The following is a 27,224-nucleotide window of genomic DNA, read 5'->3' as shown; positions in this document are numbered from 1 at the left end:
CATGGGAGATGGCCTTTCCATAATTTGGAACTTTCTAGATAAGGGGTTTCTGAATAATGGGTCCCATACCTGTAATAGATACTGGTACTAGGTCTGAAATTCACTTAATATATTATATGATTCCATTTATTATATGATTATTTTGGGGCCCCAGGTAAACAAATCCAACACAAATAAGTTTTACAGAGGCACCATATAAAGCAAAGGTGATGCAGGTTGTTTGTGGGCATACACTGGCTCTGTGTTCTGGTTTCTTAGGCTGTGTGTACACATGGCTTAGACGAAACTTTGCTAACATCATTTCAGTACTGGAGATTAACTTGTTTTAATATCTGAAGTTATTAGCAAAGACTTGTTTAGTACTAATTTGAATCTATTATGAGCTTAAGAGTATAACTATTTATGTAGTTACAAACTGTATAAGTCTAAGTGCAAATTATGGTTTTCCAATGTGTGTGTATCATGAACCTAAACATTTGCCATTTTTTGGCAAAGAGAAAAGGTAAAGGGCTCCTGGTTAGACATGTGGGATAGTTATTCAGAAACCCATTATACAAAAAGCTTTGAAAAACAGGATTCATGGTCAGACTGGGGTGTCCAGTGCCCGCTGGAAATGCTGCGTGGGTGTTCCCCCACCCCAGTCGCAATCACAAACTCCCTCCCCACCACCATGTACCGCACTTAGTACTTGCGCCCGTGATGAGGGGAGATGCTCTGGCGCCTGCAGTTGGCAGGGGGAGTAGGCCTGTGTTGGTGGGGCAGTTCTTATTTTTTCAGTGAATTTCTGTTTGAAATGATAATAATAAAACAATGTTGTTTTACTTTTGTTAATGTTTTAAAACAGTCCTAAGACAAATCTGAAAGCAAAAATACGCCATCTAAAAGCTGTCAAGATCATTTAGAAGTCAATGGCAGATTTTGATTTTACAACTGGAAGATCTTTCTTTGCTTCATAGTTTTAGAGATTTTTCCGGTTTTTTGATGCTTTCATTTGTGTCACAGTTTTTTGTTCATGCTTTTTCAATTCCTTTTATAATAAATGACTATGTATTTGTGGCTTCCGTGGAAACAAGTTTAGCCATGGTTTCAAGAAATTCTAACACCACTAAAACCACTATAACCACTACAGTTTTAGACCAGACACTTTTACATCACAGTAATCAGACAGGCATTTTGCCAAAGTGAATAGCTAGCCAAGCCAGGGCCAGGACACAGAACAAGTAGTTACACAATCCAGGGTCAGAACACAGATTGACAGATTGGAGGTCATGGAACCAAAAAGCTAAACAGGAACCGATGAACCAATGAACACAATATCAGCTGTACCAACACGAGACAAAGCCTTTGTGAATCAAAAAGGCAGATTAATAGGCTGCTGAAATACTGCAAACGAGTCAAAAGTGGCTTTCAGTATGTAAAGAACAGCGAGCATGAGAATCACGATCATTTTGCAAGAGAATGTTTGATCTCAAACATGTAAATCAGGAGAGAGTATAGTACTGTTTGAATCAGTGGAAAGTACTTCAGTAGATAGTAAGGTAGGGTTCCATAATATCCATCAGGGAGAATTGTATACTGTCTTCACCCATAATGTACATCAGAAGACAACAAGGTAACAGTAGAATGTATTTATGGTTTCCATTATGCAGGTCAGGTAAGAATAAAAGAGTATTGGAGAGTAAAATGGTATTGCAATGTGTACATTGAAATGGATTTCTTTGGCAGATTGCCCATCAGTTCCACCCTCTTTAGGTACTGGGGTATTACCAGGGTGCTACCATGTAAAACTTAATAGTAGCAGGCTAGTAGTAGTCAAATGTAGCCAAGTATCTGTAATTGAGGTGGTCAGCAGGCTCAGCCTGGGATTTAAAATAGGCCCTGGCATTTCAAGTACACAGAGGCCCAAACAGCCCCTACCAGATGCATTAACAGCCATATAACTATAAAGGAAGGCAGGGTCTAGGCCCCCCTGTAACTGCAGGGTCTGCTGCACAAAAATCCCCTCCCCAGCCACTATTTAACCTTAAAAATTGCGTGCCAGCCCCAGGGCATGTGTGAATGAGCGTGGGGAGCGGTGGACACTTGATTGCTATGTGCACTGGGCCCTAAAAAAGTTTTTGGTGGGAGTGGTGTCATAAATAGTGACTGTCTACGGCATCTTACAGCAGCCCCTCTGGCATTTGCCAGAATCCACAGATTGCCAGTCCGGGCCTGGGTGTCAGCATAGTTGGGTTCAAACCAGACATCAGTGGCAACAGGAGCATTGAGAGAGCACAAAGACAAGTGCAGTTGGCAGTTGGAGCTGGATCAGAATAACAAAAAGGTGTCTATTCAGTAACACTCAGAACCAGAAACCTATCAGTAATGGTTAGCTATTTAAAGCACAGAAAACATCAAACAGCCAGATATGTTAATGGGAGGTGTGGGCCATTGTAATGTTTTCCTTTGGAAAAGTTTATAGTAAGATGATAGGATTATTGGCAGAAGAAGCATTTCATACACTGAAATAAAAATGAAGTTATTATGATATAGAAAGAGGTTACTGTGTTCTACTGTTGGACTGCATGTCTCTGACTGAAAGCATAGGGATGCATGCAAAGAATGAAGATGAACCTGTAAAGCTGGTATACAGCTTGGACAAATAATACTGGAGTCATAGTTATTTCAGGTCTACTCACCCAAATTAACCAATCAGATGTACTTTTCCAAACAGCAGACCAATAATATCTACCTGCTGATTACTGAATGTCTAATAGTGACTGTATAGACTGCATCGGACATGACCTCTGCCTTATGTCACATCTGAATATCTGCAACACTTACTGCTTTCCCACTGCCGTCTCAAGTTGCTCTCTCTGTAAAACATTGATACAGTCACCCCTCCTGAAGGTTTTTATGAGCATTCCAAACCACCCCCTGGCACCATAATGTGACTCTCTGCTTAGAACTTTTTTTTATTAACCATGGACATCAGTCTCCAAATAGAGAAACTATAAATAACTTTTCATCTAGAACATTCTGGCTATGGACGGACATAACCTTCACTCCTTTTGAAGTTCTCATGTTTGTGTGATCTTGAGCCTTGTGTTGGTTTATTGCTCTGCTGGCTGGTTGTATCTTGCCTAATATTGCCATGTTATAGTAACACATAGAGGCTTTAATGAGAAAATTCACTGTTTCCTATTTTTTTCTTACCTTTCAGAATTACGTGCAATTCAGTTCTGCAACGCCTTAGTAACCTGCTATTTTACACAGTTTCTGAAGGACAGGAGCAACTTCCAGTCTACAAATTCGTTAATGTGAGAGATTGTTTATATTCACTATGAACCTGGTTTCCACTGTGCATATGTTGCCTTGTAATACCAGATATGCAAAGATACCAGAATTGTTTAGATATTATTATTTGTTCAGATTTATAGCAATTAAAAAATGAAGGAAAGGAAAAATGCTTCACCTGGGGGGTCATCTTTGACCTCAAGAAACCCCAGTGTGATGTAGAATAGATTTTTTGCCCGCGGGTTGGGCATCACAATGTGCTTACAGGGGACACGTAAGGAGTTTTTTTTTCTGCTAATGTTGTACCTATATTTTCCATTTTACTTAGAATACGTCCAATAACTTCATATTATATTCCTTCAGCACTAGGCCATGCCCCTGCTTGTTTAATGTAATGTCTTTATATCAGAGTAGGAGAGCTATGGTATATGAAGAAAGTATGTGGTTAGCCAGCCTAACACAATGGAGATAAGGTAGGAATTACATTTCAAATTGTGCCAGCCAGACCCAGACTGGGATTCAAAATATGCCCTGGCATTTCAAGTACACAGAGGCCCAAACATTCCCCTACCAGCCCAATAAATAATGACTGTCTATGCTTAAAACAGTGACCTGTTTTGCTTAAAGGGGAGGGCATTTCTTGGTAGCTTAATGCACAGAATGTCTTAATGTCCTATATATATTGATAATGGGTGAGTGCAAAGGATCTCTTGTTGTTGTCTATGGTTTGCAATGACCCCAGACTCAAGTTCTAGACATGAAATCCCTGTACCCTGTACCTCCAACACATGGTTCAGAGCCAGAGCTTCCTATCTTGCACACCAGAATGACACACAAAGCAAGAGACAGTAAGGGGGGCAGTAGGGGGAAGCCTACATTTCTCCCACCACCTGCCCTCCACCCCCATGAATACAGTGCTGCTGAAGGTAAGCAGTGATGTAGTATTGCAGAAAGCTCCATTTTGTGTATTACAGCCCAATGAATCATAGTTCCTATTGAGGTCCAAACATTTCCCCACCACCCCAATAAATAGGGACTGTCTACGGCACCTTACAGCAGCCTCTGTACTCTGGCATTTAGAACCCACAGATTGCCAATCCTGGTCTGGTTTACTTTCTCTGCCTTCAGAGAAAGCATAAAACAAAACAAAAACCACAAGAACATGAAAATAATTACACATTTACCTTTAAACTTTTCTTTAAGACACGTCAAAAGGTAAAATTAAAAATAATAACGTTTTAGGAAAAAACTTCGACCCTCGACCAGAGCACATAGGTGGCCCCAGGGTCTGACTGTGCCCAGCTCCTAGCATTGGATGGCGGGCCCATGGCTGTCCTGTCCTTACAGCCAGCCATTGGGCATGCTGAATTGTGGACGGTGCTCCCTAACTTGTGTGTCATGCGGGTAGGGGGTTAGGATGGCAGGCAGTGTTACCTGTATATTCATTGTGTCAGTTCTTCTAAGGACAGGTACTGTGCCCATTTGCACCCTGCCCTTCAGTTAGTAAATTCTTTTTATAAACAGTTACCATGCAGTATCCAAGGTATGATTATAATTATTATCATCTTTATTTATTTATATAGTGCCAGCAGTTATGCAGCTTTATATAAATTTATAATGAACAGGGGTCTTACGATAATTTAACAAACAAGGGTTACAGAGTAAAAAAGGATCATATAAAAGTAGATTTAACCTTTATGATTATTAATATAATATAAGAAAAAAATGAACCTCCTTTACAAACTGGTTAATTATTGCTGTTACTGGTGTCAACATAGCAGCCCTAGATATTATATTATAATTATGCCTGAAACAATCATTGTGACTGATTTATATATGACGCAGTCTATTTCCTCAGATGAGGTGTTGACATTCGGTCTTTAAGAGCTGTGAACAGGCATGTTTTTCAGGATTTTTCAATTTTTTTTTGAATTGCAAATATACCTACAATGCAAACTCAAAACATTATTTTTAAAGGAAAGATTCCCTGCACAGGGAGCCTAATTTATCTGCATACTTAATAATTATATGAGTCATCATATCACCCCCTTACCTAATATAATGTTATAAATATAATTTAAAAGACACCTCTATAATTGTATTATTTTATTTACTCCACTGAGACCCCCTAGCTGAGACAGCCCTAAAGTACTAGAAACTCTATTCCATGCATGGATATAAGTCTCCCCTGATTGGAATAGATAGGAGAGATGAAAAGTGATGAGCAAACATGTCCCATTTCACTTTACCAAAAATGTGCAAAACCATGGGAAAAATTTGCAAAACGCATTTAAGACAGTGGGGAGATTTTTCATTGTGACTTTTTTTAGTTGAATTGATTGCATAATATCTTACCATAAATTTAGAATGTACCTTTGCATAACTTGCATTGCCACATACTTTACTTTGACTCTACCATTTCTTCATTTCAGTCGTTAAAGGCAAATGGCATACTCACCTCTGACCCTAGGTTGAAGGACTGCATGGATATGCTACAGCAAACTGTACAGGAGTTAGCCACTGGAGCTGTGATGGATCGGGAGATGTTTCAGAAGTAATTACCGATTTCCTATAATTCCTTATCAATGTTATTATGAAAGTTATATTATCACCAACAATAAGTGTGGCCTACAAAACTGTAACCAAATGACATCGTGGAAGCAGTAGGTATTGAACCAGAGTTCCTCCAGGCACACATTATTACTGTTTTAAAACCCACAGTAATTTTCACTTTCCTTGTCCTATAAAGACCAATAGTTCTTTAAAACAGATGTTACTTAGACTAATAATTTCTGGGCTCAGGGAAAAGCTATAGGATAGCAGAAAAGTGGGCTGCAGGAACTCAACAACAAATATCAGAGTAGAAAATCAATTCTAACAATGGGGTGAATGGTGAGAAAAATGTTTCATTTACTTGGAAATAAAACTACCACGGTACCCTGAGTTAATATTTAAATTTAAGAAGAGTATTGACACAGACTAAATAAATGGCATTCCAAAAGTAATTCTTAGTTGAGGAATATAACATCAATTATGATGAATGTCCTTCCAAGATAGTATACCTCTTTAGAATTGTACATGCCCTTCTTGCCCCTCAAGCACAAATAAACTAATTCATTTGGGCAGGGAAAAATCATAGAATTGCTCCAAAAACATATTGCCTTTCCTACAAACTCCTATTACAGATAGAAGGTAGCAGATAGTTCAATACAGAGAAGGATCACTAAAGGATTAAAATCAACACAATTACTGATCTATACCCTCTCAACAAATAGAGAACTTTTGCTGAACTGGAGAGATTACAAATCACAAATTACAAGGAAAGAAATGTGTCTATATTTAGTTTACATGTCTATTCTTCATCTTTACAAAATATTAAAACACTATGTCCAACAACATTAATAGGGCATTTATGCTATATAAGAAGGAGTGAGCAGAGTGTCCCTTAGACTACTACAGAGTGGTCTTAACTATATATGATAAAAGGAGAGAAGGAACTTCAAGTTAAAATTACAGATAAACAATAGTAGGTGGCGTGGTAGTAGAGGTAACTACATTTATTTTCAGTACCACTCCACTACAACAAATCTGTGTTTGGAATGGCAGCACACTGCAACTTGGTGAACTAACTGAGTAGTGTATACTATATAGCAGGCAAGTATCACCATATTTTGTGTGATTTATCAGTATACTGTTTGATAGGGGGGTGACCATGTTGCTATATGTTTGAACTGGTATGAGTGTTCGGACACTAAGGATGGCATAAGAGCAGATTACTCCTCTGTGTATCTTTGTATAACATCATCAAACTGATCTCACTACGTGAACCTGCTAGACACAAGCTGATTTTATACAGAATACAGCAGTTAAACTATATAATATGTATATGTAAACTCAGTGGATGGTATGAATAAATGGCATGGTATGGCAATATATATATGATTATAATACTCTGGGACATGGTGAAAGTTTTGGTGCTCTGTAGTTGTTTTGAAATTATTTAACTGGAATTGTCTATATATTTTAATATATATATATATAGTTACAAATGCCTTTTTAATACACTGACTTAAGGTATGTGTCCAATTAATGGAAGTGTTGCAAGGTGGTTTGATTGAGCAACTAAATGTACTAAGCACGTGGAATGATATAAAAAGTTATTATACCGTTTGCATCTCATACCAGTGAAAACAGCATTTCTTCAACTTCAACCCTCCTCTGTGTTATAAAAACAAATCCACCAAGGAACAGTCTTACTCAGGTAGTGGCTGTGCCCAACAATACAACACAGGGCTGTCAATCGACTCCCTGTCATGAGGGAGATTATGATCCACTCCAGTCCTTACTTCATGTTATCATTTAGTGTGAAGAGGAATTCAGAGCTATAAAAACATGCATCATTATCTCCCCCCTGACATGGGTTGGTTGACAGCTCTGACAACAGCTGTAGCAATAAGTGTTTACAATCATTAATGAAAACTTTTAATCGTCTATTTCAGTGAAAGCTGAGCCAGCGTTACTAATGCCTGCATCACTAAAGTAATCCAGTACCTGCTATTCCATCTCTTCAATACTACTCTAACAACAATAGCAAGAAAGTGGAAGGCAATAACTCCGCTTTACAACTAATTATTCAACAAATGCACAACAGAGCCACAATGGAAAACATGGTCACTCATAACTACAACTTATTAGAAAAGTACTAAATATGGGCTGACTGGACATTATACAGAAATGCTACTAAAACACAACAGGAACCACTGAGTTTTCTTGCTCTCCTTAGAGGAGTCCTTTGCAGCACCCTGAGCAACTAATCATAACCTAATCCTACCATGCCACAAGAGCAAACTCCTTAATTTCTAGATGCCATTTAATTTCTAGAGGCTAAACTTAAGACTAATATAGCACCAAGGGAGGCTATTTAGCACCAAGGGAGTTTTACAATCCTCTGAGAGGCAGTGCACAGAAAGTTGCACAATACAGTAAGCATAAACCAGGATAGCTACTTGCTTGAGCTCTAGCTCAGCCAGCACCTCGCATTATTATACTTTATGGTTGCTTGTGAGTTACTTAAAACTAGAGATGAGCAAATTTTTTCGGCAGGCATGGATATGCATCAAAATTCCTCATCTTGCCACTGGCAATTTGTTTTGCAAAACTTCTGCAAAATTTTGCAGTAAAAAATTCACATCAAAAAAGGCACAGTCGCTTTAAAAAGGCTCATATACGTTAAAAAAGGCACAAAAACCCACAAACAATGTATATCATTTGTGAAAAGTTAATGCAGTATATATAACATGTGGCAACTTGTGATATATACTGTATATATATATATATATATATTCTGCCACATGCATCCAGCTGACATTCACATTGCCCAATATATATATATGTAAGGACCTTGTAAATACTCTGTGATCTATTTATATGTAAAAATCCAGAGAAAACAACCCCAACCTCGACAGTCTAACCTCATAGTTTAAATCTTCCATCCCCTTAACCAGTTTAGTTGCACGTCTCTGCACTCTCTCCAGCTCATTAATATCCTTCTTAAGGACTGGAGCCCAAAACTGCACTGCATACTCAAGGTGAGGCCTTACCAGGGACCTATAAAGGGGCAAAATTATGTTCTCATCCCTTGAGTCAATGCCCTTTTTTATACAAGACAGCACTTTATTTGCTTTAGTAGCCACAGAATGACACTGCCTGGAATTAGACAACTTGTTATCAACAAAAACCCCTAGATCCTTCTCCATTAAGGATGCCCCCAACACACTACCATTCAGTAGATAGTTCGCGTTTATATTATTTCTACCAAAGTGCATAACTTTGCACTTATCAACATTGAACCTCATTTTCCAGTTTGCTGCCCAGTTATCTAATTTTGTCAAATCGCTCTGCAAAGCGGCAGCATCCTGCATGGAACTTATAGTTTTGCACAATTTAGTATCATCAGCAAAAATAGAAACAATACTGTCTATGCCCACCTCCAGGTCATTAATAAACAAGTTAAAAAGCAAAGGACCAAGGACTGACCCCTGCGGTACTCCACTAACCACACTGGTCCAATTAGAAAATGTTCCATTTACAACCACTCTTTGTACTCTATCCTTCAGCCAGTTCTCTATCCAATTACAAATATTATGTTCTAGGCCAATATTCCTTAATTTGATCATTAACCTTCTGTGAGGTACTGTATCAAACGCTTTAGCAAAGTCCAAGTAGATGACATCAACTGCCATTCCAGCATCAAGGTTCCTACTCACCTCCTCATAAAAGGCAACTAAATTAGTTAGCTTAGCAACTTAGCAGCTATGACTTTAAGCTGTGGGGTTTAATTTGGCCTCCCTTATTTTATGGTGGCTTTTTTCTTTGCAGTCTTTTCAGATTTTGTCTCACTTGACATATACATGTGCTAGTCTGTGCTTTGGTGTATGTATGTGTAACAATATCTGTCACTCCATTTCAGATGTGTTCAGAGTAACATTGTGTTCCTGACCCAGATTGTTTGCAAAAAGTTGGCAATTCCTGACTTTGAACAGTTCACATTGCATGTGAACCGCCTGTATGAAAATGCCAGTGCCTTAGACAAGGGAGAGGTGAGGATTTGGCCTATCGTTCTAATACAGTGTACAAACCTTGTCTTGTTAACCTACCATTATTATACGGTGGAAGAGAATCCAAAAGGAACATGAAAAGAATAAACAAACTCCACATAGATGCAGTTTCCAAAATTGCAAAAGCTTTGGATATCGGACGTCTCGTCAATCAGGTGGGACAAAAGATTTTAATCGGGCACCATTGTAGTTGCTTTTTAAACAGACCCCTTCATGTGATCTAATAGTTGGCATGGGGGCCAAATCATCAGATAAGCCCATTTTGTCCCATCAACTGGTGGGCTAAAATAGATTGCCAAATAAGAAAATCTTCTGAGGACATCTCTCTGAAGACTAAAGGTGGCCATACACGGGCCGATTCTAGCTGTCGATATCGGTCCCTTAGGCGGATTTGGCAGCTAATCGGCCTGTGTAGGGGCACTAACGACTGGTCTGCCGACCGATATCTGGCCCTGAAAAATGTAGTCGGATTTAGCCAGTTTCGACTTCGCCTATACCCGTTGTTCCAATTCGATTGGAAAAACCGAATTAGCCTGGATTCGCCCAATATTGCCCACCCGTAGGTGGGGGATATTGGGAGAAGACATCGCCAAGAGAGCAGATCTGAGAAGATACATGATGCACTTTACATAGTCTGAGCTGAAAATGAGAAATTATTTGTGGAGTTTGTTTTTTGTTCTGCCTTTTTTTAGCAGAAAGAGTTAATTTGGAACATCCAATAATCTAATTTACTCGTCATCAGTTTAGAAATCAACCCAAGTCAGACAGACATTGCCTGAAATATAACAATAAATCTCCCCTTGGATCAGGTGTGTCAATGATGGCTATGTCATATTATTCAGAAAAGTTGCTTTGGCATTGCTCTTACAGATCAGTTTGCACTTGCATTCAGAATACAGCCCAATTCAGTGCTTGATTATGTTCTCTGTCAAAACTGTGTGAAGGGATATTGCTATGGCAACCCAGGAGTGAATAAGATCCATTAAGCTCAGCGACACGATAACAGGAGCTTGACAGTGAAGTGGCACCATCTCTGATGGCTTATTCAGAGCCTATTAGTGTGGTAATACCACATTATAACCTAAATTTGATTTTAGTGACAGGGAATGCACTAAATTGGGTATAATAAAGCTTTTCAGTCAGTTAATATGTAACTAATTTCTGTCCTTGTCTCTGGAATCTCCTCTTGTGTTCCATTAACAAACGCATTTCACTGATTTAGTAGAAGTTCATGCATTGGCCTACAATTGAATGTGTTGACCGTTGCACTTAGGGGTGGTTTTGGCACAGTGAGTGATTTGCTATGGGCAACATGTACCGTAGGGAAAGGAACAAACTATCACAGAAACCTAAAGTAAGAAACAAGCCAGCCCTCTGCCCTCCAGTTATATTACATAGTCTCAGTAGGGAACATCCATGATGCCTGCAGGAATGGCACAAATGAGGGGGAGGCAAGCGAATTTGATTTCAGGTGCCAAACAATCTAGGAACCCTGGGTATATTCACAGTAAAGGAAGGAATGCAATTGACAGTATTGAAACAGGAATAAACACTAAGCTTGTTGGCACCTTTCCATTACTTTTCTATCCATCTATGTTACATGCTGCATTCTTTTCTGGTGTTTTTTTTTTTTGCTGCGTTTGATTCCTGCCTTTTAACACTGTTCTGTGTTTAACTGTTTCTTCCAAGGTGGCTAACTACATTCCACAGCTGGCTAAGTCTAGCCCTGAACGATGGGGTGTGTCTCTTTGCACAGTGGATGGACAGAGGTAAAGATAGAAATGTGCGTATGTTGGATAGCCAACATGGCTACATTCATGGAACTTACGTATGGCATGAATGGCATAGGTCAGTCAAGGCCTCATGTAATTACAGTGCTGTTTTCCGAACCCTAGCCTAGGATTCCTACTAACTGTAGGTAGGCCCTATCCTTCTTTGGTCCCCTTTAATAAAATGAAAGCCACCAATGTCTAAGTCTCTTACACTTACTGTTTTTGATTTGCACTTGTTTTAATGCTGCCATAGAGGTATAAGGCACTCTTACTCTCAGGCTTGTCCCTAACTTTTATAAATGATAGAATGCTCAACCATATGGCTGGTTGCAGGTCACTTGGAGAGCAAACCCAAGAATCACTGAACACTTCCCCATAGGTCTGCCAGTTAAAAGCTCTGAGGGTGTTTGCCAACTCCTGGAAGTTAAAGTGATTCTTTTATGATTTTTATGGTGCACTTTTATTCCTAAATTACACTGTTTACATAGCAAATAATTCACTCTACCATTTAAAACTGTATTCTTGAACCAACAAATGTTTTTTTTTAGCTGTAATATTGGTGTGTAGGTGCCATCTCAGTGCATTGTGCCGGAGTCTGAGCTTTCAGAAAGAGCCAGAGCTACACATTAGAACTGTTTTCACATAACCTATTATTTCTCCTACCCAATGTAAGTGGGGAAATCATGACTTGGCTGAGCCGGGCTTTTCACATATCTACCTCTAGGTGGGGCATAGGAGCATTTTTAGGGGGGGGGTTGATATCACTCCAACTTGCAGAGCAGTAAAGAGTGACTGAAGTTTATCAGAGCAAAAGTCACATGGCTGAGTGCACCTGGGAATATGTCTAACCCCATGTTAAATTTCAAAATTTAAGTTCCTGATTTAAGTTTCCAATGAGTTCTGTAAATAATGGCGTAAATGTGACTCCCTAAAATGTACAAATTACAATGTGTAGAAATCAAAGCTTTGTGTATAGAATGAGACATGCCCTCATACTTTATTGGGCGATTAATAGTTATTAAATGTCACAAGATGTAGCACCCATGATTATGAGTATATTATGTGTTTAGGATTTTTTTCTTTTAGCAAATTTGCACTTCACAGCTCCCCTCCATTCTAATCTCCCTCTCTCTTTCCAACTAGGCACTCCATAGGCGATACTGGTGTCCCATTCTGTTTGCAGTCCTGTGTGAAGCCACTTAAATACTCTATCGCTGTAAATGATCTTGGCACAGACTTTGTTCACCAGCACATGGGCAAAGAACCCAGTGGCAATCGCTTCAACAAACTGTCTCTCAACCATGAAGGTGAGGCATGATGGGAAGGATCTCTCTGACTGTTCTGTCATTTATAACAGTGGCCTGTAGCTCATAAAATGGTTATTCAATGGTGTTATGTGCTAGGAGGGATGTCTAGAATTAATAATTCAGTTTGGGATTTGGCACTTTTTGTAAGATTTTGATTCAGCAAAATCCAGATCAGTTCAGATGTACTGAATCATAACCCTTAGAGGGAAACTATACTCCTTCCCTTTTTGAGTGCATAAACACTAAGGACTTTCAGCAATAAATGTTTTTTTACGTAAATTGAAAGGGGGCCATTACAGACTATTTCTGACCCTCTTTGGCTTACTGGGTAATGCTACCCCTCCCTGACTTTGTTCCATTATGAAGTAATGGATTCTTATTCTTATAGTCACTGCTTTCCATAGCGGGTAGTGCACAGACTCTCTAGAAAGCAGACAAACTTCAACTTTTGAATTTGTTACTTCACAGAGGAACCAGGTGAGGGTGGCATGGATGAAACTGTTTGCCTGAGGGGGTTGGGAAATGGTTCCTAATAGTCAGGGATATACTATCACAGTTTTCTTTCAATATGTGAAAGAGGGGTGGGGGTTGAGGTGGAAAAAAGAACAGTGGAGCAAAAAGAAAGTAGAAAACACAAGCAAAGGATATTATCAAACTGGAAAGGAGAAAAAGAGAGGGTGCAAACTAGAAGGCTTATTTCCGAATGCAAGTGCAGTGGACACATTTTAGACACAAAATTCATTTTTTTTTTTTACAATGCAGCATTTTTCCCACAATTCCGGACTCACTGTATCTGCATGCTGATTTGTGTTTGGTCCTATTGCATCTAATGTAATGTGTGCAATTATTGTGCCCCCAACGGCAACTAGAAATGTCTTTGCATACAACACTTGGTTATATTATCATTTTATCCAAAGGATCCATTGTTGGTACATTAATGTATTTAGAAAACTTGCAAACGTTGAATGTCACCTTTAACTTGAGGGACTATGAAGGGGTACCATGGGTGCTACATTACAAGTGGTCTGAAAGGAAATTATATGGTGGAGGAAACTAGAACCCTGAGTTAAACTTCAGTGTTTGCAACTTATCTTGTCTTATTTATATATCATAAGTTTTATTTGACCACACTGTATTTTCTTTTTCAAATCTGCTGATAAAAACATCTTAAAAAAAAAAAGAGCATAGATTAGATACAGCATAACCAGTACAACACCAGTTCAGGGGAATAAGAAAAATATTGATCTTCGCCCTTTTCTCCAGTTAAATTTGCAGAATAAAAGCAAGCTGTCCTGCCTTGCAGAGAACCAGATCTGTGAGGCTCAAAGCAGATCAGAGAATTCATGATGTTTGGCATGGGATCAAGGCGTTACAGAGCATATGACTTTGTCATTTGATTACTAAAAAAGTGAAAAACCTGCTTGCTATGAATTGATATTTCTTCACATCACTGCAAATATCAGCCTGAGGCTAAGGAGGAATCTTGTCATGGCATGATGGATAACGCTATATGAAATATATTTCATTTTAACAGCCCACAACAGGCTGGCAAAATTTGGCACAGTGCTGTTTAGTTCAGTCCTTTAATTAAATTTATAATTGTCTCCCATCATGTACATTTAATTTTCTTTCATTAACCTCTGGGAGATAGAAGTGCCATGCTGTTACTATTGCACTACACAGACTCATTCTCCACCAGTAATGGCTAACTCCTAACTCAACAGCTGTTAGTAACTAACACTGCCCACCAGAAGTGGATAAAAACCCCTGGAAGTCGTCACACCGAAGTGACAGCGTCAACTAAAATTCTATAAAGTAGCTGAATTTTATTGAAGGAATACTGTCATAAGAAATGTTTGAAATCTTTTTCAAATGTATCAGTTAATAGAGCTTCTCCAACAGAATCCTGCATTGAAATGTGTTGTTTGAAGCTGGCCATACATGTACCGATATTATTGTATGAAACATTGTTTCGTATGATATTTGGTGCGTGTATGGCAGATCAACAAGGCTGATATCGAAAAAGCTTTGGATATAGGTTGTCTCGTCAATCAGACGGGACAAAAGATTTTGATCAGGTGCCCTTAAAGGTGGAGGTAGAATCCCTATTGTTTCTACCTCCATATCTGACGATTCAGCCCTGAATGGCAATGGAGGGAACGAATGATCGTAATTGGTATGTGTATGGCCACTTTTAAAAGCACCAAAAAAAAAAGAAAAAATACATTTAAATGGTCAAACATTTGCTATGTAAACAGTGTAATTTAGAAAAAGAACACCATAAAACTCATAACAGAGTACCTTTAAAAAACTGAACCCTAAAATAAATATAAATTATGACAAATGTTACTATAGCCCCTTACCTGTCTCAGCCTGAGATCTTCATTTAATGATATGCTGCCCATTAAAAAATGGAAATTCGGCTCTTCAAGTTACTAGAGAGGCCCCTGATAACTGGCCACTCACTGCCACCCGAGACAAGGTTCTTTCTAAATAGACACATAAAGCATATGGAGATAGGATTAACTGTTAAAATGGAAGATTTGCTTGTTTGGCAAGGTCACCAAGAAAGTGGATCTTCTCTCGATATGACTACCTAAAGGTGGGTGATATCGGACACACTAGATCAAAATACAAAGGCGGGCATAGGCACCATGGGATTGGAGACCGCATCAATGAGCTGATGCAGTCCCGATCCAATAGAAAATCAAACCTACCCAATCGAGATCTGGCAAATTTTAGGCCAGATCTTGGTCTGGTAGGCCCATCGGGGTGCCCATACACGGGCATCTGATGAGCTGCCAAATCAGATAATATCCACACCCTTTTTTGCTGCAGTACCCTGTAGTGCCCAGCTCTGCACTCCACAGTGCCATAGGGATTCATATAAGCCTGTCAAATGTCTGAGAATGCTTAACTGGGGCAGTTTATGAACGCAAATGTATGCACAAGGTGAGATTATTGGTCCTTTATGGTCTCGCCCCACTTCTTTCAAAGAGAAAATCAGTTTTTTACACTTCAGCTGCTTGTTCTGCAGAACGAAAGCTACTCTTGTCCTTCTTCTGTAAGGAAGACTTAGGTTCTGGTATGGAGTAGGTGAAAACCTAACTACAAGAAGATGCAAAAGCATATGTAAATGTTAACTAAACAAATAATTAAATTAAGTATATTGTATTCTCAGGTAAACCCCACAACCCAATGGTGAATGCTGGTGCAATTGTTGTCTGCTCGTTAATTAAGGTACGTAGGAACCTTCAGAACATACAAAATCAAGGCTATTTAGTATATGACACTCCTATGGAACTTCTATGTGGCTACAATTTTTTGTGGTTAATGCTAAAATAACAATGAATGGTGTGGTAAAAAGTATGAATCTTCTCTGGAACATTTTAGGGTACCTAAATAAGAAAGCAGTGGTAGGCTGCAACCTAGACAGACAGAGCTGCACTAGCACAGAGGTATATGTGAGGCATTGTAGAGTTTGAAATTTTCAACATGGCATTTATATTTTTCTTTTTTTTTAGCCTTCAACAAACAAGGCTGAGAAGTTTGACTATGTAAGTACTACTGGTCTCTTTTATTACGTTATTACTTGTAACTGTCTCTACACATCCTTGTGGTTTTGTGTGCTATTCCACCGCCCACTATTGCTAGTGGTGCATCCACATTTGCCATTATCAATAAGAGCAACAGTTTTTACTCCTGGGTTGTATATATCTCTGTTCTGGCTTTACATGTCTAGTCCTGTATACTGATGTGCTCTTTGGCAGCGTGTGACTGTGTACGTGGATGCATTTTGATTTATGGGTGCAGAAAAGTACATATTTGTGAGTCCCTGGATCTGTTTGCATATTTGCTATTCTGTGTTTACCATGGAAGCTTGGAGACATCCATTACCATGCAAGCGTAATATATCATGGTTCAAGCCCATTAGAAGGCAAACTTGTTTTCCTAGAGCTCCAAACAAAGTAGCACAGTATATGTTTAGAAGGACAGTACAGGTATGCAATTATCTGTAATGCATGCAACCTATAATTTGGAGCATTTGCTAAAAAATGTAGCTATTAAAATAATGAAAAAAATAATTTTTTACCACCAATATGGTTTATCCAGCTTAGTTACCATCAGCATAAAAGACACTATTTTATAGTTAGGGCAATGACACACAATGAGATTTGTCGCCCATGGTAAAAATGCGCTACCTATGATTTTAACATAATGGGAGTCGTTTACTATTTGAAGGGCAGGGTGCAAAGTTTAGCAGTGATTATGATCTCTCTCTCTCTCTGTCTCTCTCTATATATATATTCAGTATATATATAGGCAGCAAGTAAGCAGCACACCATGAGCAGCAGCTAATATATATATATAGATATATATTTATATATATATATATCTATATATATATAGTATGGGATCCGTTAACCAGAAAACCATTATCCAAGAAGCTCTGAATTATGGGTTTTATTAGTGTTTAAATTATTTTTTAGTGGACTTAAGGAATAGGGGAATAGAGATCCAATTTACAAAATTTTTGTCTGGAAAACCTCAGGTCCCATACATGTATATATATGTATATACCTGTATACACGGGTATATATATATATATATATATCCCCACAGGAGAAACAACAACCTATCAGGGGACTGGTGATTTATGTTTCCTTACATACAGTAAGTCAAAATGTATGAATGAAAATTGCAGTTGCAATCTTTATAAATGGACCCTACCAATTATCCCTCTAAGCTGTGTGCTTGTGTGTGCGCACACAAGTTTTGAGACCAGTGCACACAACAAATTGTGGTGCACAAAATAAATTTTGTGATCTGAGCACATGATTTTTAAAAATGTGCACATGTACAAGTTGAAAATGTGCGTACAAAATCATTTTTTTGCGCACATAGCCGAGGAGGAATTAGAAGTGACATTCTGCCCTACAAACACCTTATTTCTTAAGGGTTTAAAATGTGGGGCTGGCTTTTTTGTGCCACAGCCATGGTTTCAAATGTAGCCAACTTAGCCAAGGCACATGCATTGTATAATTATGTTTAATTATATTTGATAATGTATATCAGGTATATACTGAATTACAGCCATCACCTTCCTTATTCTTTATCTACTAAACCATTTTTTGTCCAATCCAGATTATGCAGTCGCTAAAGAATATGGCTGGGAATGAATTTGTTGGCTTCAGCAATGCAACGTAAGTCCTGGGGATTCCATTCTAGTCAGGACTTCTGGGCACTATTATGTAATAATAACTATTATGTATAAACTATGAGAACATGAACAATACTAAAGGGCACATTTACTAACCCACGAACGGGCCGAATGCGTCCGATTGCGTTTTTTTCGTAATGATCGGTATTTTGCGATTTTTTTCGGAAAATTTTCGCGACTTTTTCGTTACTAATACGATTTGTGCGAAATAACGCAAGTTTTTCGTAGCCATTCCGAAAGTTGCGCAAAATCAGGCTATTTTTCGTAGCGTTAAAAGTTGCGATTTTTTTTCGTAGCGTTAAAACTTGCGCGAAACGTCGCACCTTTTAAGTTTTAACGCTACGAAAAAGGCGCAACTTTTCGCGCAAGTTTTAACGCTACGAAAAAATCGCCAGATTTTGCGCAACTTTCGGAATGACTACGAAAAACTCGCGTTTTTTCGCGCAAACTATATTGGTAACGAAAAAGTCGCGACAATTTCCGAAAAGTCGTAAAGACGCCGAAAAAATCGCAAAAAATACGAAAAAGTCGCAAAATGTTCGTTTTCAAGTCGGAATTTTTCCAATTCGGTTCAGATTCGTGTCTTAGTAAATGTGCCCCTTAGTGAATGGAAATGAATTGGGTTCTTTATAGTGACATGCAAAGCAAAGCAATATAATTATAGTATGAATGGCCCATTATGTCATCACATTCAACATCTTCTGGAATCTTTACTGGTTTATAAGTAGGATACAAACATGCACAAATGTCTATGGATTAAATTGTAAAAAAATAGATAGATTTATAGAAATTACAAAAAAAAATACCCTAGCTTGCATATTCTCTTTCAGACAGCCTTGTAACACAGAGGCTATTATCTATTTCAGGTTCCAGTCGGAGAAAGAGACAGGAGACCGGAATTATGCAATTGGATATTATATGAAGGAGAAGAAGGTAGATTGGACTTGCTCTAAACACTCTTTTCACTGGGCTCTCTGGAATTCTGTGTAGAGATTTAATCTGAGTGATTGACACTCATAGACTTACACATTCAGCTCAAGGCCACATTTTAGTTCTTTACCACTGTTGTGCCATTTTTCTCTTAGTTGCAATTTTGGTCTTAGTTCTTATGTCAGACTGTTCCTTTCCAGAATCACCATAACATTTTTAGTGAGATATTTCTTTTTTTTAGTGTTTTCCTTCAGGAATTGACATGATCTCTGCACTGGACCTCTACTTCCAGGTAAATATTACAGTTTTTTTTGCAAAGATCTATGGATATGTAACCCTGGCAGGCACCCAATCTACATATACAGCTACATTTTTTCCAAAAATATTTTTTTTCCAACATTCAGCTTTTGAACATCACATTACATTACATCTAGGTGTCAATACCTGCAGCAAATTCCACCTCCTCAACTTATGACACCTTTTATGTTTATATCAAAGGCTGTGCTATAGTGTGCCTTAACCAGCCCCCTGTATTTCTGTTTCTATATGGACACCTAAACGCATGAAATCACTTACACCATGGTCCACTAAAAGGATCACGTCAGTCAAAATATCTGGTTTGTTCAATGTTAGTATAGGATGGTGTATTGTTCAGGGCCCAGACAAGATTCATATTATAGAGTTTATGCACCAGGTTACACAATTTTATTTCATTATCTTTTGGTAGTTGATTATAATCAGTTTGGCTCCACTGCAAATGTGCTACATACAGAAGATGCTGGCCAGGCTTACTCCATGTTAGGTACTTACATCTTACATCTTAGGAACTCTTAAACATCTCTGCAAAGTATATATAACCCTCACTGTACATGGGTCACTAGCAGACTTACCAGGACTAACCTTTTAAAATAATTTGAAACCTCAACTTTGTAACAGTAAGGCCTCATATAGATAGTAGAATTTCTTAAATTAGAAAATAAAAAATGTTATATTGAATTTTTGTAGTTAAGAAAGTTTTCACCTCTGCATTTTTACTCCTTGTCTAGCTGTGCTCCATTGAAGTGACTTGTGAATCTGGCAGTGTGATTGCTGCCACCCTGGCTAATGGTGGGATCTGTCCCATCACAGGACAGCGAGTCCTGAGTGCCGAAGCTGTGAGGAACACGCTGAGCCTGATGCACTCCTGTGGCATGTATGACTTCTCTGGCCAGTTCGCTTTTCATGTGAGTCCCATGGAATATGTTACATAAAATGTGGCTAAAAAATACTTATAACACTGCAAGGAGAACATTTTAGAAGTCAAGAATGCAAATCTGTGCAGCTCACATCAGATAAATTGTAGAAGATTGCACCTTCTTTACTCATTCTGTATATTTTACTCAATAAAATATACTGAAACATCAATTTTACATCTCCTGATTTTAGGTTTTACGCGTTTTGTTTTTTTTATCCCACCAATTTTTAAAGAATTTCAATGGGTGCTTTTCATTGTCTTTATGTTTTTTTCACATTTTCCCAGATTTTACATGCAAATTTTCTCATGATGCTCCTAAAATGTCTGTTTGTCCTCTTTGAATGTTTTATTAGTGAAATGAAGAGTTTTAAAATACAAACTGGATGCACATTTTGCCATGGATCTGTCTCATTCCAAATACGTTACAACTCATACAGTTTTGCAAAAATCACTTTGGCATCTGAATGCCAGAGAGGTCTTGGAAATTCTGTCTCTAAATGCTTTAACACATTTCCCTGATTTTACATTTTCTGGAGTTTACACAATTTTTTCTAGATCCCCTGAAAAACATAAAATGGGGGTTTTGCTGTAATATTCTGTATTTAAGATATTTATCTATGTTAATGGTATGTTCCAGTTTTGGATATGCCACAACTTTGACATGAGGCATCCATAGTTCAGGACCAGCAGGCATACATATTATGAGGGGGATATATAAATGCCCATGGACCTTGGGCATTCATGCAGGTTTCCCTATTTACACTTCCAAAATGCTTATGTGTCAAAATAGCCCCTAGTAATCTCTCATGCTACAACTTCTGCCCAGACACATTTCCCTACACCTGCATTGTGAGTTGGCCCTTTCATTCTACTCTTTCCTCTGATGACAGCCCACTTCAAGGCATATCCTTCCTGAAATTCTGTTTGCATTTGTGTACATGTGCGGTTACTGCGCACACACACACGCGCAAAAAATCCATACAGATGTCTATGTATCTCAATACAGAAAAGAACTTAGTGCCCTGTGACAGAACAGTTAATGCATAAATGCTATTGACATTGGAGAATCAGAGTTTCCTGAAGAATAAAATGCAGCTGAATCATATACATTTTATTACAGTTTATATTATGGGATCTAAATGAGAAATGCCCTAGGTCCCCATAGTGTAGCTAGGCTCATTATAGACAATGTAAATTTGTTTAAGCTTCATATATGCCAGCTGCTGGAGTATAAATACTGTTATTTTGTATAGGTCGGATTACCTGCCAAATCTGGAGTATCAGGAGCCATCCTGCTTGTGGTACCTAACGTTATGGGAGTTTTCTGCTGGTCCCCTCCTTTGGACAGGATTGGCAACAGTGTACGTGGAATTCACTTCTGCCAGGTAAATAACCATCATTGGTTTATGTGTTAAACCTTCACAGGATAAACTATGTCATGTTTTGTTGGAAAACTACAATCCTCTGCTTTTGAGAAACCTCTCACTTTCAAAGCAAATGTCCATGTGTATCAATGGATTGTGGGTAAAGTTTTTTATATACAAAGTGCATTTATGAAAACAGCGACTTCAGATCTTCTAAACTGCTGCAAACTTGAGTGAAATAACCTTTATAGAGTTTCACCTTTCCCTGGACACAATATTAAATTCAGACTTTCCTTTATGTCCATTTGTGTGTCAGTCAGGGGAGGGGGTTGTGCCTTTTATTTTAGTGATAGAAGTAGGTCTGTGACTTTGCAAATCCAATGTTTGTGCAATAACATGATTGTGAGTGTATTGTTGTTTGGCTGCAATATTTATATGAGGCATTATCTCTTTCTATATCTAGGAACTTGTCTCACTTTTCAATTTTCATAACTATGACAACCTGAGACACTGTGTTCGTAAACTGGATCCAAGGAAAGAGAGAAGCGAGGCACAAGTAAATAAAATCCTGATGTGAATTATTTCCAAATATTCTGGACGTTTTGTTTTATTATATTTATTATAAGGGTGATATGGGTGTGAGCAAGAAAGCCCACTACATGTACATTTCATACAGTAAAAACATTCCTAATACAGAAAGTATTTAAATATATGATGTTGAAATCATTCTGTTTTGGCCTTATACAATGCTCATTGTGTGTTAAACACGAGGTATGTGTATGTAGTTTCACTGAACGCAATGCTTCACCCATTATACACTATGTTGCCAGAAGAAGAAACCTAATTATTCAGAAATCTGGGTCCATCCTATGACCAATTTTTAACCAGTTAAAAACCATAGGTTGCTTAAAAGGTTGTGTGTACAACAACTGGAAAGCACCCTAAAATGACATCCAGGGTCTTAGACACTAAATCTGCTATATTTCTGTTACCTGACTGTAATGCTCCCAGATACAACTAAATAGAAACATATACCTAAGCATGAGACAAAGCCATTCAAGGACTTCCTCCCTTCAGTAGCAATGCTTTTAGCTTTAGAGTGATGGCACAGACTATGTTTGGTTGCCAGCACTCAATCTCCTCCAGTGCCAGTGACAAAACTGGATTTAAATGTAATTAATCCCAATCTTATCTAAACACTGTAGTCTTAGAAGTCTTGTGTGTAAAATGTGTTGTGTCCAATTTAGCCAACATATTTTCTTTATCCAGCAGAAGACTGTGGTGAACCTACTTTTTGCTGCATACAGTGGAGACGTGTCAGCCCTGAGAAGGTGAGACAAGGTGCTAGTTCAAATAAATAACTTGAGTAACGTCTGGTTAAAGGCATATTCTGCCTTTCTGTACTTCTTAATGTTCTATTTTCAGTATATTTATATTTCACAATAATTTTGTCCCCCATGTGCCACTTTGGCCTCCTACATCACGCTGTCCTATAGTTAAAAATGCGACTGGCTCCTATCAGCTTGTGGGTGTCAGCTTTAACACTGAAATTCTTGGTTAGTTAGTGTACAGAAGCACTATTTTGTGGAGGGAGTGCCAGCAGTGCTTCAAACTTCATACCACTTCTTCATTCCCAACAGTGCATTTATTTGGAAAAGAGTTTGAAAGATAATTTTCCTGTAATATGCCATAATATATTCAGGGCACCATCACCAGCCTGGTCATACAAGCGTCATTAAGGCAGCAGGGAAGGGTGGCAAAAGTAATAGTAGAAATGTAAACTGCACCACCTTGGGGAGATGCAGGGTGCCAAGGGAGACATTGCACGTCAGGGAAGAAGTGTGTAGGAGGGAGTATGGAGGTGATGGGAAGAGAGTGAGGACCTACAGACCCCAAGGAAGGAGTGGGAAGAAGAAGGCACAGAGATAAGGGGAGCAGGAGAAGAGACAGCAGACAGTCATTGGCAAAGGATTGGTGAACATGAATAAGACATATTGTGCAGGAATGGCAATTTTTGATAAAGTTGTCCCCCAGTGGTGTAACTAACTTTTAATTATGTTCTTGGTGCTTGACATAAAGTGTAAGAAGGTAATGCCTCCCTCACCTTTACCTTAGAAATATGGATTATTGGACAATATTATTTAAACACCTTCCCTAAAAGTTCAGCAGGGGCTGAAAGACTGAAGGTGACTTTGCACCAATGAGAAAAAGTATTAGGAAGTGGTCACTAGCACACTCCTGCAGAATTCTGCATTTAGACTTCATAAACAGGTCATTATAGCCTTTCTATACATTAGATAATACACAAGGTATATTCACTTCTAAAAATAAATATGTTTGTTTCATAGATTTGCACTGTCAGCCATGGACATGGAGCAGAAGGACTATGATTCTCGAACAGCTCTACATGTTGCAGCTGCAGAAGGTATTATTATTTACTTCAACCCTCAAATACACATTCCATATAATAGGTGTGAATTGTCAAATGCAATGCAATGAATTGCAATGGAATAAACCCTCGCCCAATCTAACTGAACTAGAACTTGTGTTCTATTAAATTTTGATACTGGGCTTGATATCTAGCACATTTAAGCACCAGACAAAGAAAAAACTCGAGTGCATGCAGGTATATTTTAGTTGCTGCCAGTTTTTTTGCTTCCTTTTTTTCACAGAATTTAATGAACTGAGATGAAGAATTCGTTCCAGCATTCAAATATTTTATATTTGTTGATTTTTTTCTGTCACAAGGACATTTAGATGTGGTCAAGTTTTTGATTGAAGGCTGCCGAGTGAATCCATTTGCAGAGGACAGGTAAGAATAAATGCAACTTGTCCCTACACCATTTTTTCATTGGCTAATGGTTATGATACTTTAAAGGGGCAGTATATACCCCCATTTCAACATGAGTTCAATGAATAGGGCTTGCGCTGAACATACATTTTGCCTATTGTCCTAATCACAAAAAGTCTGTTTTATTTCTTAGGGCTCTGGCACACGGGGAGATTAGTCGCCCGCAACAAATCTACCTTGTCACGGGCGACTAATCTCCCCGAACTACCATCCCACGCAGGCGATTTCGGCAAATCGCCTGCGCAGCGTGTGCCATCCCACCGGCGACTTACATTTTCGCCGGTGGGATGGTAGTTCGGGGAGATTAGTCTTCATGTAGTTTCAATAAATAGGAATATTTTGTCACCAACATTGATTTATGCCTCTTTATTACTATCAAGTACAAGGTACTAGTTTAATATTACAGTGAAAAAGAAAATCAGAATTGTGGATCTATATTATAGACCCCATACCTGTGCTGAGAAGGTTATCTGGAAATACAATAGACCGTACCCTGAGATATAGGTGTCAGTTGTAGAAATCCAAAAAATAGAAAAAAAAAACCTTTTTTTTCCTACTTGAGCTTTTTTCCTACTTGCTTTTTTTTCGCAAGTATTTTATACAAAGTTCACCAATCATTTTTTTAATTTTTATATAGGAGCCAGTTATTGTTCCACTTGCAGCCCTCGCCTATGGCCTAAGTCTATGACTGCCCAAGAGTGACACTGGTCCCAAAATCCAGAAATCATTTAGTATGCATATAGTCTGCTACATGTATATAAAGATAGGGTCCAGCTGAGTTATCATCAAATGCATTGCTGTTAGGAAGGAGACATGAACTACAAAGGTTTACGTTCTGGCACACAAATATTTCAGTTGGGGGGGGAGCGGAATGTTAAAATATTTTTGCAGAATTGACAAAAAGAAAATTTACTGTCATTCACACTTATGAATGCACAGTGGGGGGTTCTGCACCCTATGAATCAATCTAATCCTGCAGATGAATTAATTTAAAACTCATTACTTATTGAAAGCAAATTTCTTGTATTATTTGCCTGTGCATAAAATTAGATATAGTATATAATTGTATTCCTATGAACAGCTTAAAAACATATTTTACTCTTTTTTAAGGGCTTGTGCCAGTCTTATGTAAATTGTAAGAGAGGACAAACACCACAAGCAGTGTTGGTCCTGTCTTCATAAATTTACCCAAAGATATGTTGCATGTGGTGCTTAAAGGTTTGTAAAACCTGTTTTGAATTTTCAATACTTCTGCATAAATATAACCTAAAATGTGACGTTTTTCCATGCATTATAATACTAAATAATATACGGAAAAAAATCTGTTAACAACCACCCAAACTCACCACCAACATCTCCTCCATTTAAACTAGGGCAGTGCTGTCCTACTGGCGACCCACGACCCCCCTCTGTGTGGCCCCCCACCTGTCTGGCTGCTTTGATAGTTTACCTTTGTGTAAGCTTTAAATGGTATCAGTACTGAGATTAACAGGCCCCCTGCATGGTTAACACCTCAGATTCAGGCTGTAAACCCCCTGTATTGTTTAAAAATGTAATCCCCTGTGTTATTCACACCTTTTAATCCCTACATTGTTCACCCCCTGAATTGTTCACACCTCAGGCTCAGACTGTAATCACCCGCATTGTTCCCCTGTTCACACCTCAGACTGAAGGAGCAGTAGAAACCCAAAAATAAACCCTGCACACTATAACAAGAACATATACTGAGGTGGTACTGCAATCAAAAAGTTTTTTTAATGGTTATTGTGCAAACTATAGGAGCAGTGCCAGCATTGTGTCACTGTAGGCTGCCTGTGTGTGCCATACTCTGCCTGCCCTACACTGCCTGTGTGTGCCATACTCTGCCTGCCTTATGCTGCCTGTGTGTGCCATACACACAGGGAGGGTAGGGAAAGCAGAGTATGGCACACACAGGCAGGGTAGGGCAGGCAGAGTTTGGCATACACAGGTAGGGAAGGCAGAGTATGACACACAGGCAGGGTAGGGAAGGCAGAGTATGGCACACACAGGCAGGGTAGGGAAGGCAGAGTATGGCACACACAGGCAGGGTAGGGAAGGCAGAGTATGGAAGGTTTTTGCTGTACTACCACCATTAATATGGCTATGGTCATGCGATAACATGGGTGTGGTTTTAAAACAGGGAGTGGTCAAAACTAGCTTCCATTATCGGCCCTCGCCCACGGAGGCCGGAAAAATTCTGGCCCTCGGTGCCACAGAAGTTGGACAGCACTGAACTAGGGAATAAATGAATAAAGCACTTAAGCAGCGCTTAAAAGTGCAACATCAACAAAAGAACGAAGGAAAAAGACTGCACTCCTCCTTCGTATTAAGATCAACTGTAGGACCCAGCCTGATGCGTTTCGGGCATCACCCCCTAATCATAGGCTAAATTTGATGACACCAACAGCCTCCTTTTAAAACGTAAACACACACCAAAACGGGACAAATTCGCTCATCACTAATGTCCCACCCCTTGGCCAGCAATAATTGCAAATCAACATTTCTGGTAAAACCGTTGACTATTTTTTAAAAATATTGGGTTTTCATTATCTAGTTCTATGGTAAGATTTTATGTCATATCTATGCAGAAATATTAAATTCATATGGTTTTACAAAATTTCAACTGCCATT

The 27,224-nt window shown here is 38.6% G+C and overlaps 1 protein-coding gene across 4 annotated transcripts in view; it reads left to right on the top strand.

The window, feature by feature from the left end:
- Positions 1-27,224, top strand: part of gls2 (glutaminase 2) — a 29,036-nt gene that overhangs the window by 1,004 nt on the left and 808 nt on the right. Inside the window, exons 2-17 of one of the 4 annotated variants that reach the window (XM_004911892.4) lie at positions 3,203-3,299; positions 5,709-5,830; positions 9,746-9,875; positions 11,583-11,662; positions 12,809-12,972; positions 16,154-16,212; positions 16,497-16,529; positions 18,118-18,176; positions 19,060-19,126; positions 19,365-19,415; positions 20,170-20,346; positions 21,611-21,742; positions 22,185-22,277; positions 22,994-23,052; positions 24,070-24,146; positions 24,470-24,533. In XM_004911892.4, the coding sequence (XP_004911949.1) occupies positions 3,203-3,299; positions 5,709-5,830; positions 9,746-9,875; positions 11,583-11,662; positions 12,809-12,972; positions 16,154-16,212; positions 16,497-16,529; positions 18,118-18,176; positions 19,060-19,126; positions 19,365-19,415; positions 20,170-20,346; positions 21,611-21,742; positions 22,185-22,277; positions 22,994-23,052; positions 24,070-24,146; positions 24,470-24,533 (1,464 nt within the window). The other 3 variants (XM_002934509.5, XM_012957818.3, XM_012957819.3) reach the window with 3 other exon arrangements.

Source organism: Xenopus tropicalis, chromosome 2 (genome assembly GCF_000004195.4).
Source record: "Xenopus tropicalis strain Nigerian chromosome 2, UCB_Xtro_10.0, whole genome shotgun sequence".
NCBI lineage: Eukaryota > Metazoa > Chordata > Amphibia > Anura > Pipidae > Xenopus > Xenopus tropicalis.
Note: the sequence above shows the minus strand (reverse complement) of the source record. Positions and strands in the feature narration are given on the sequence as shown.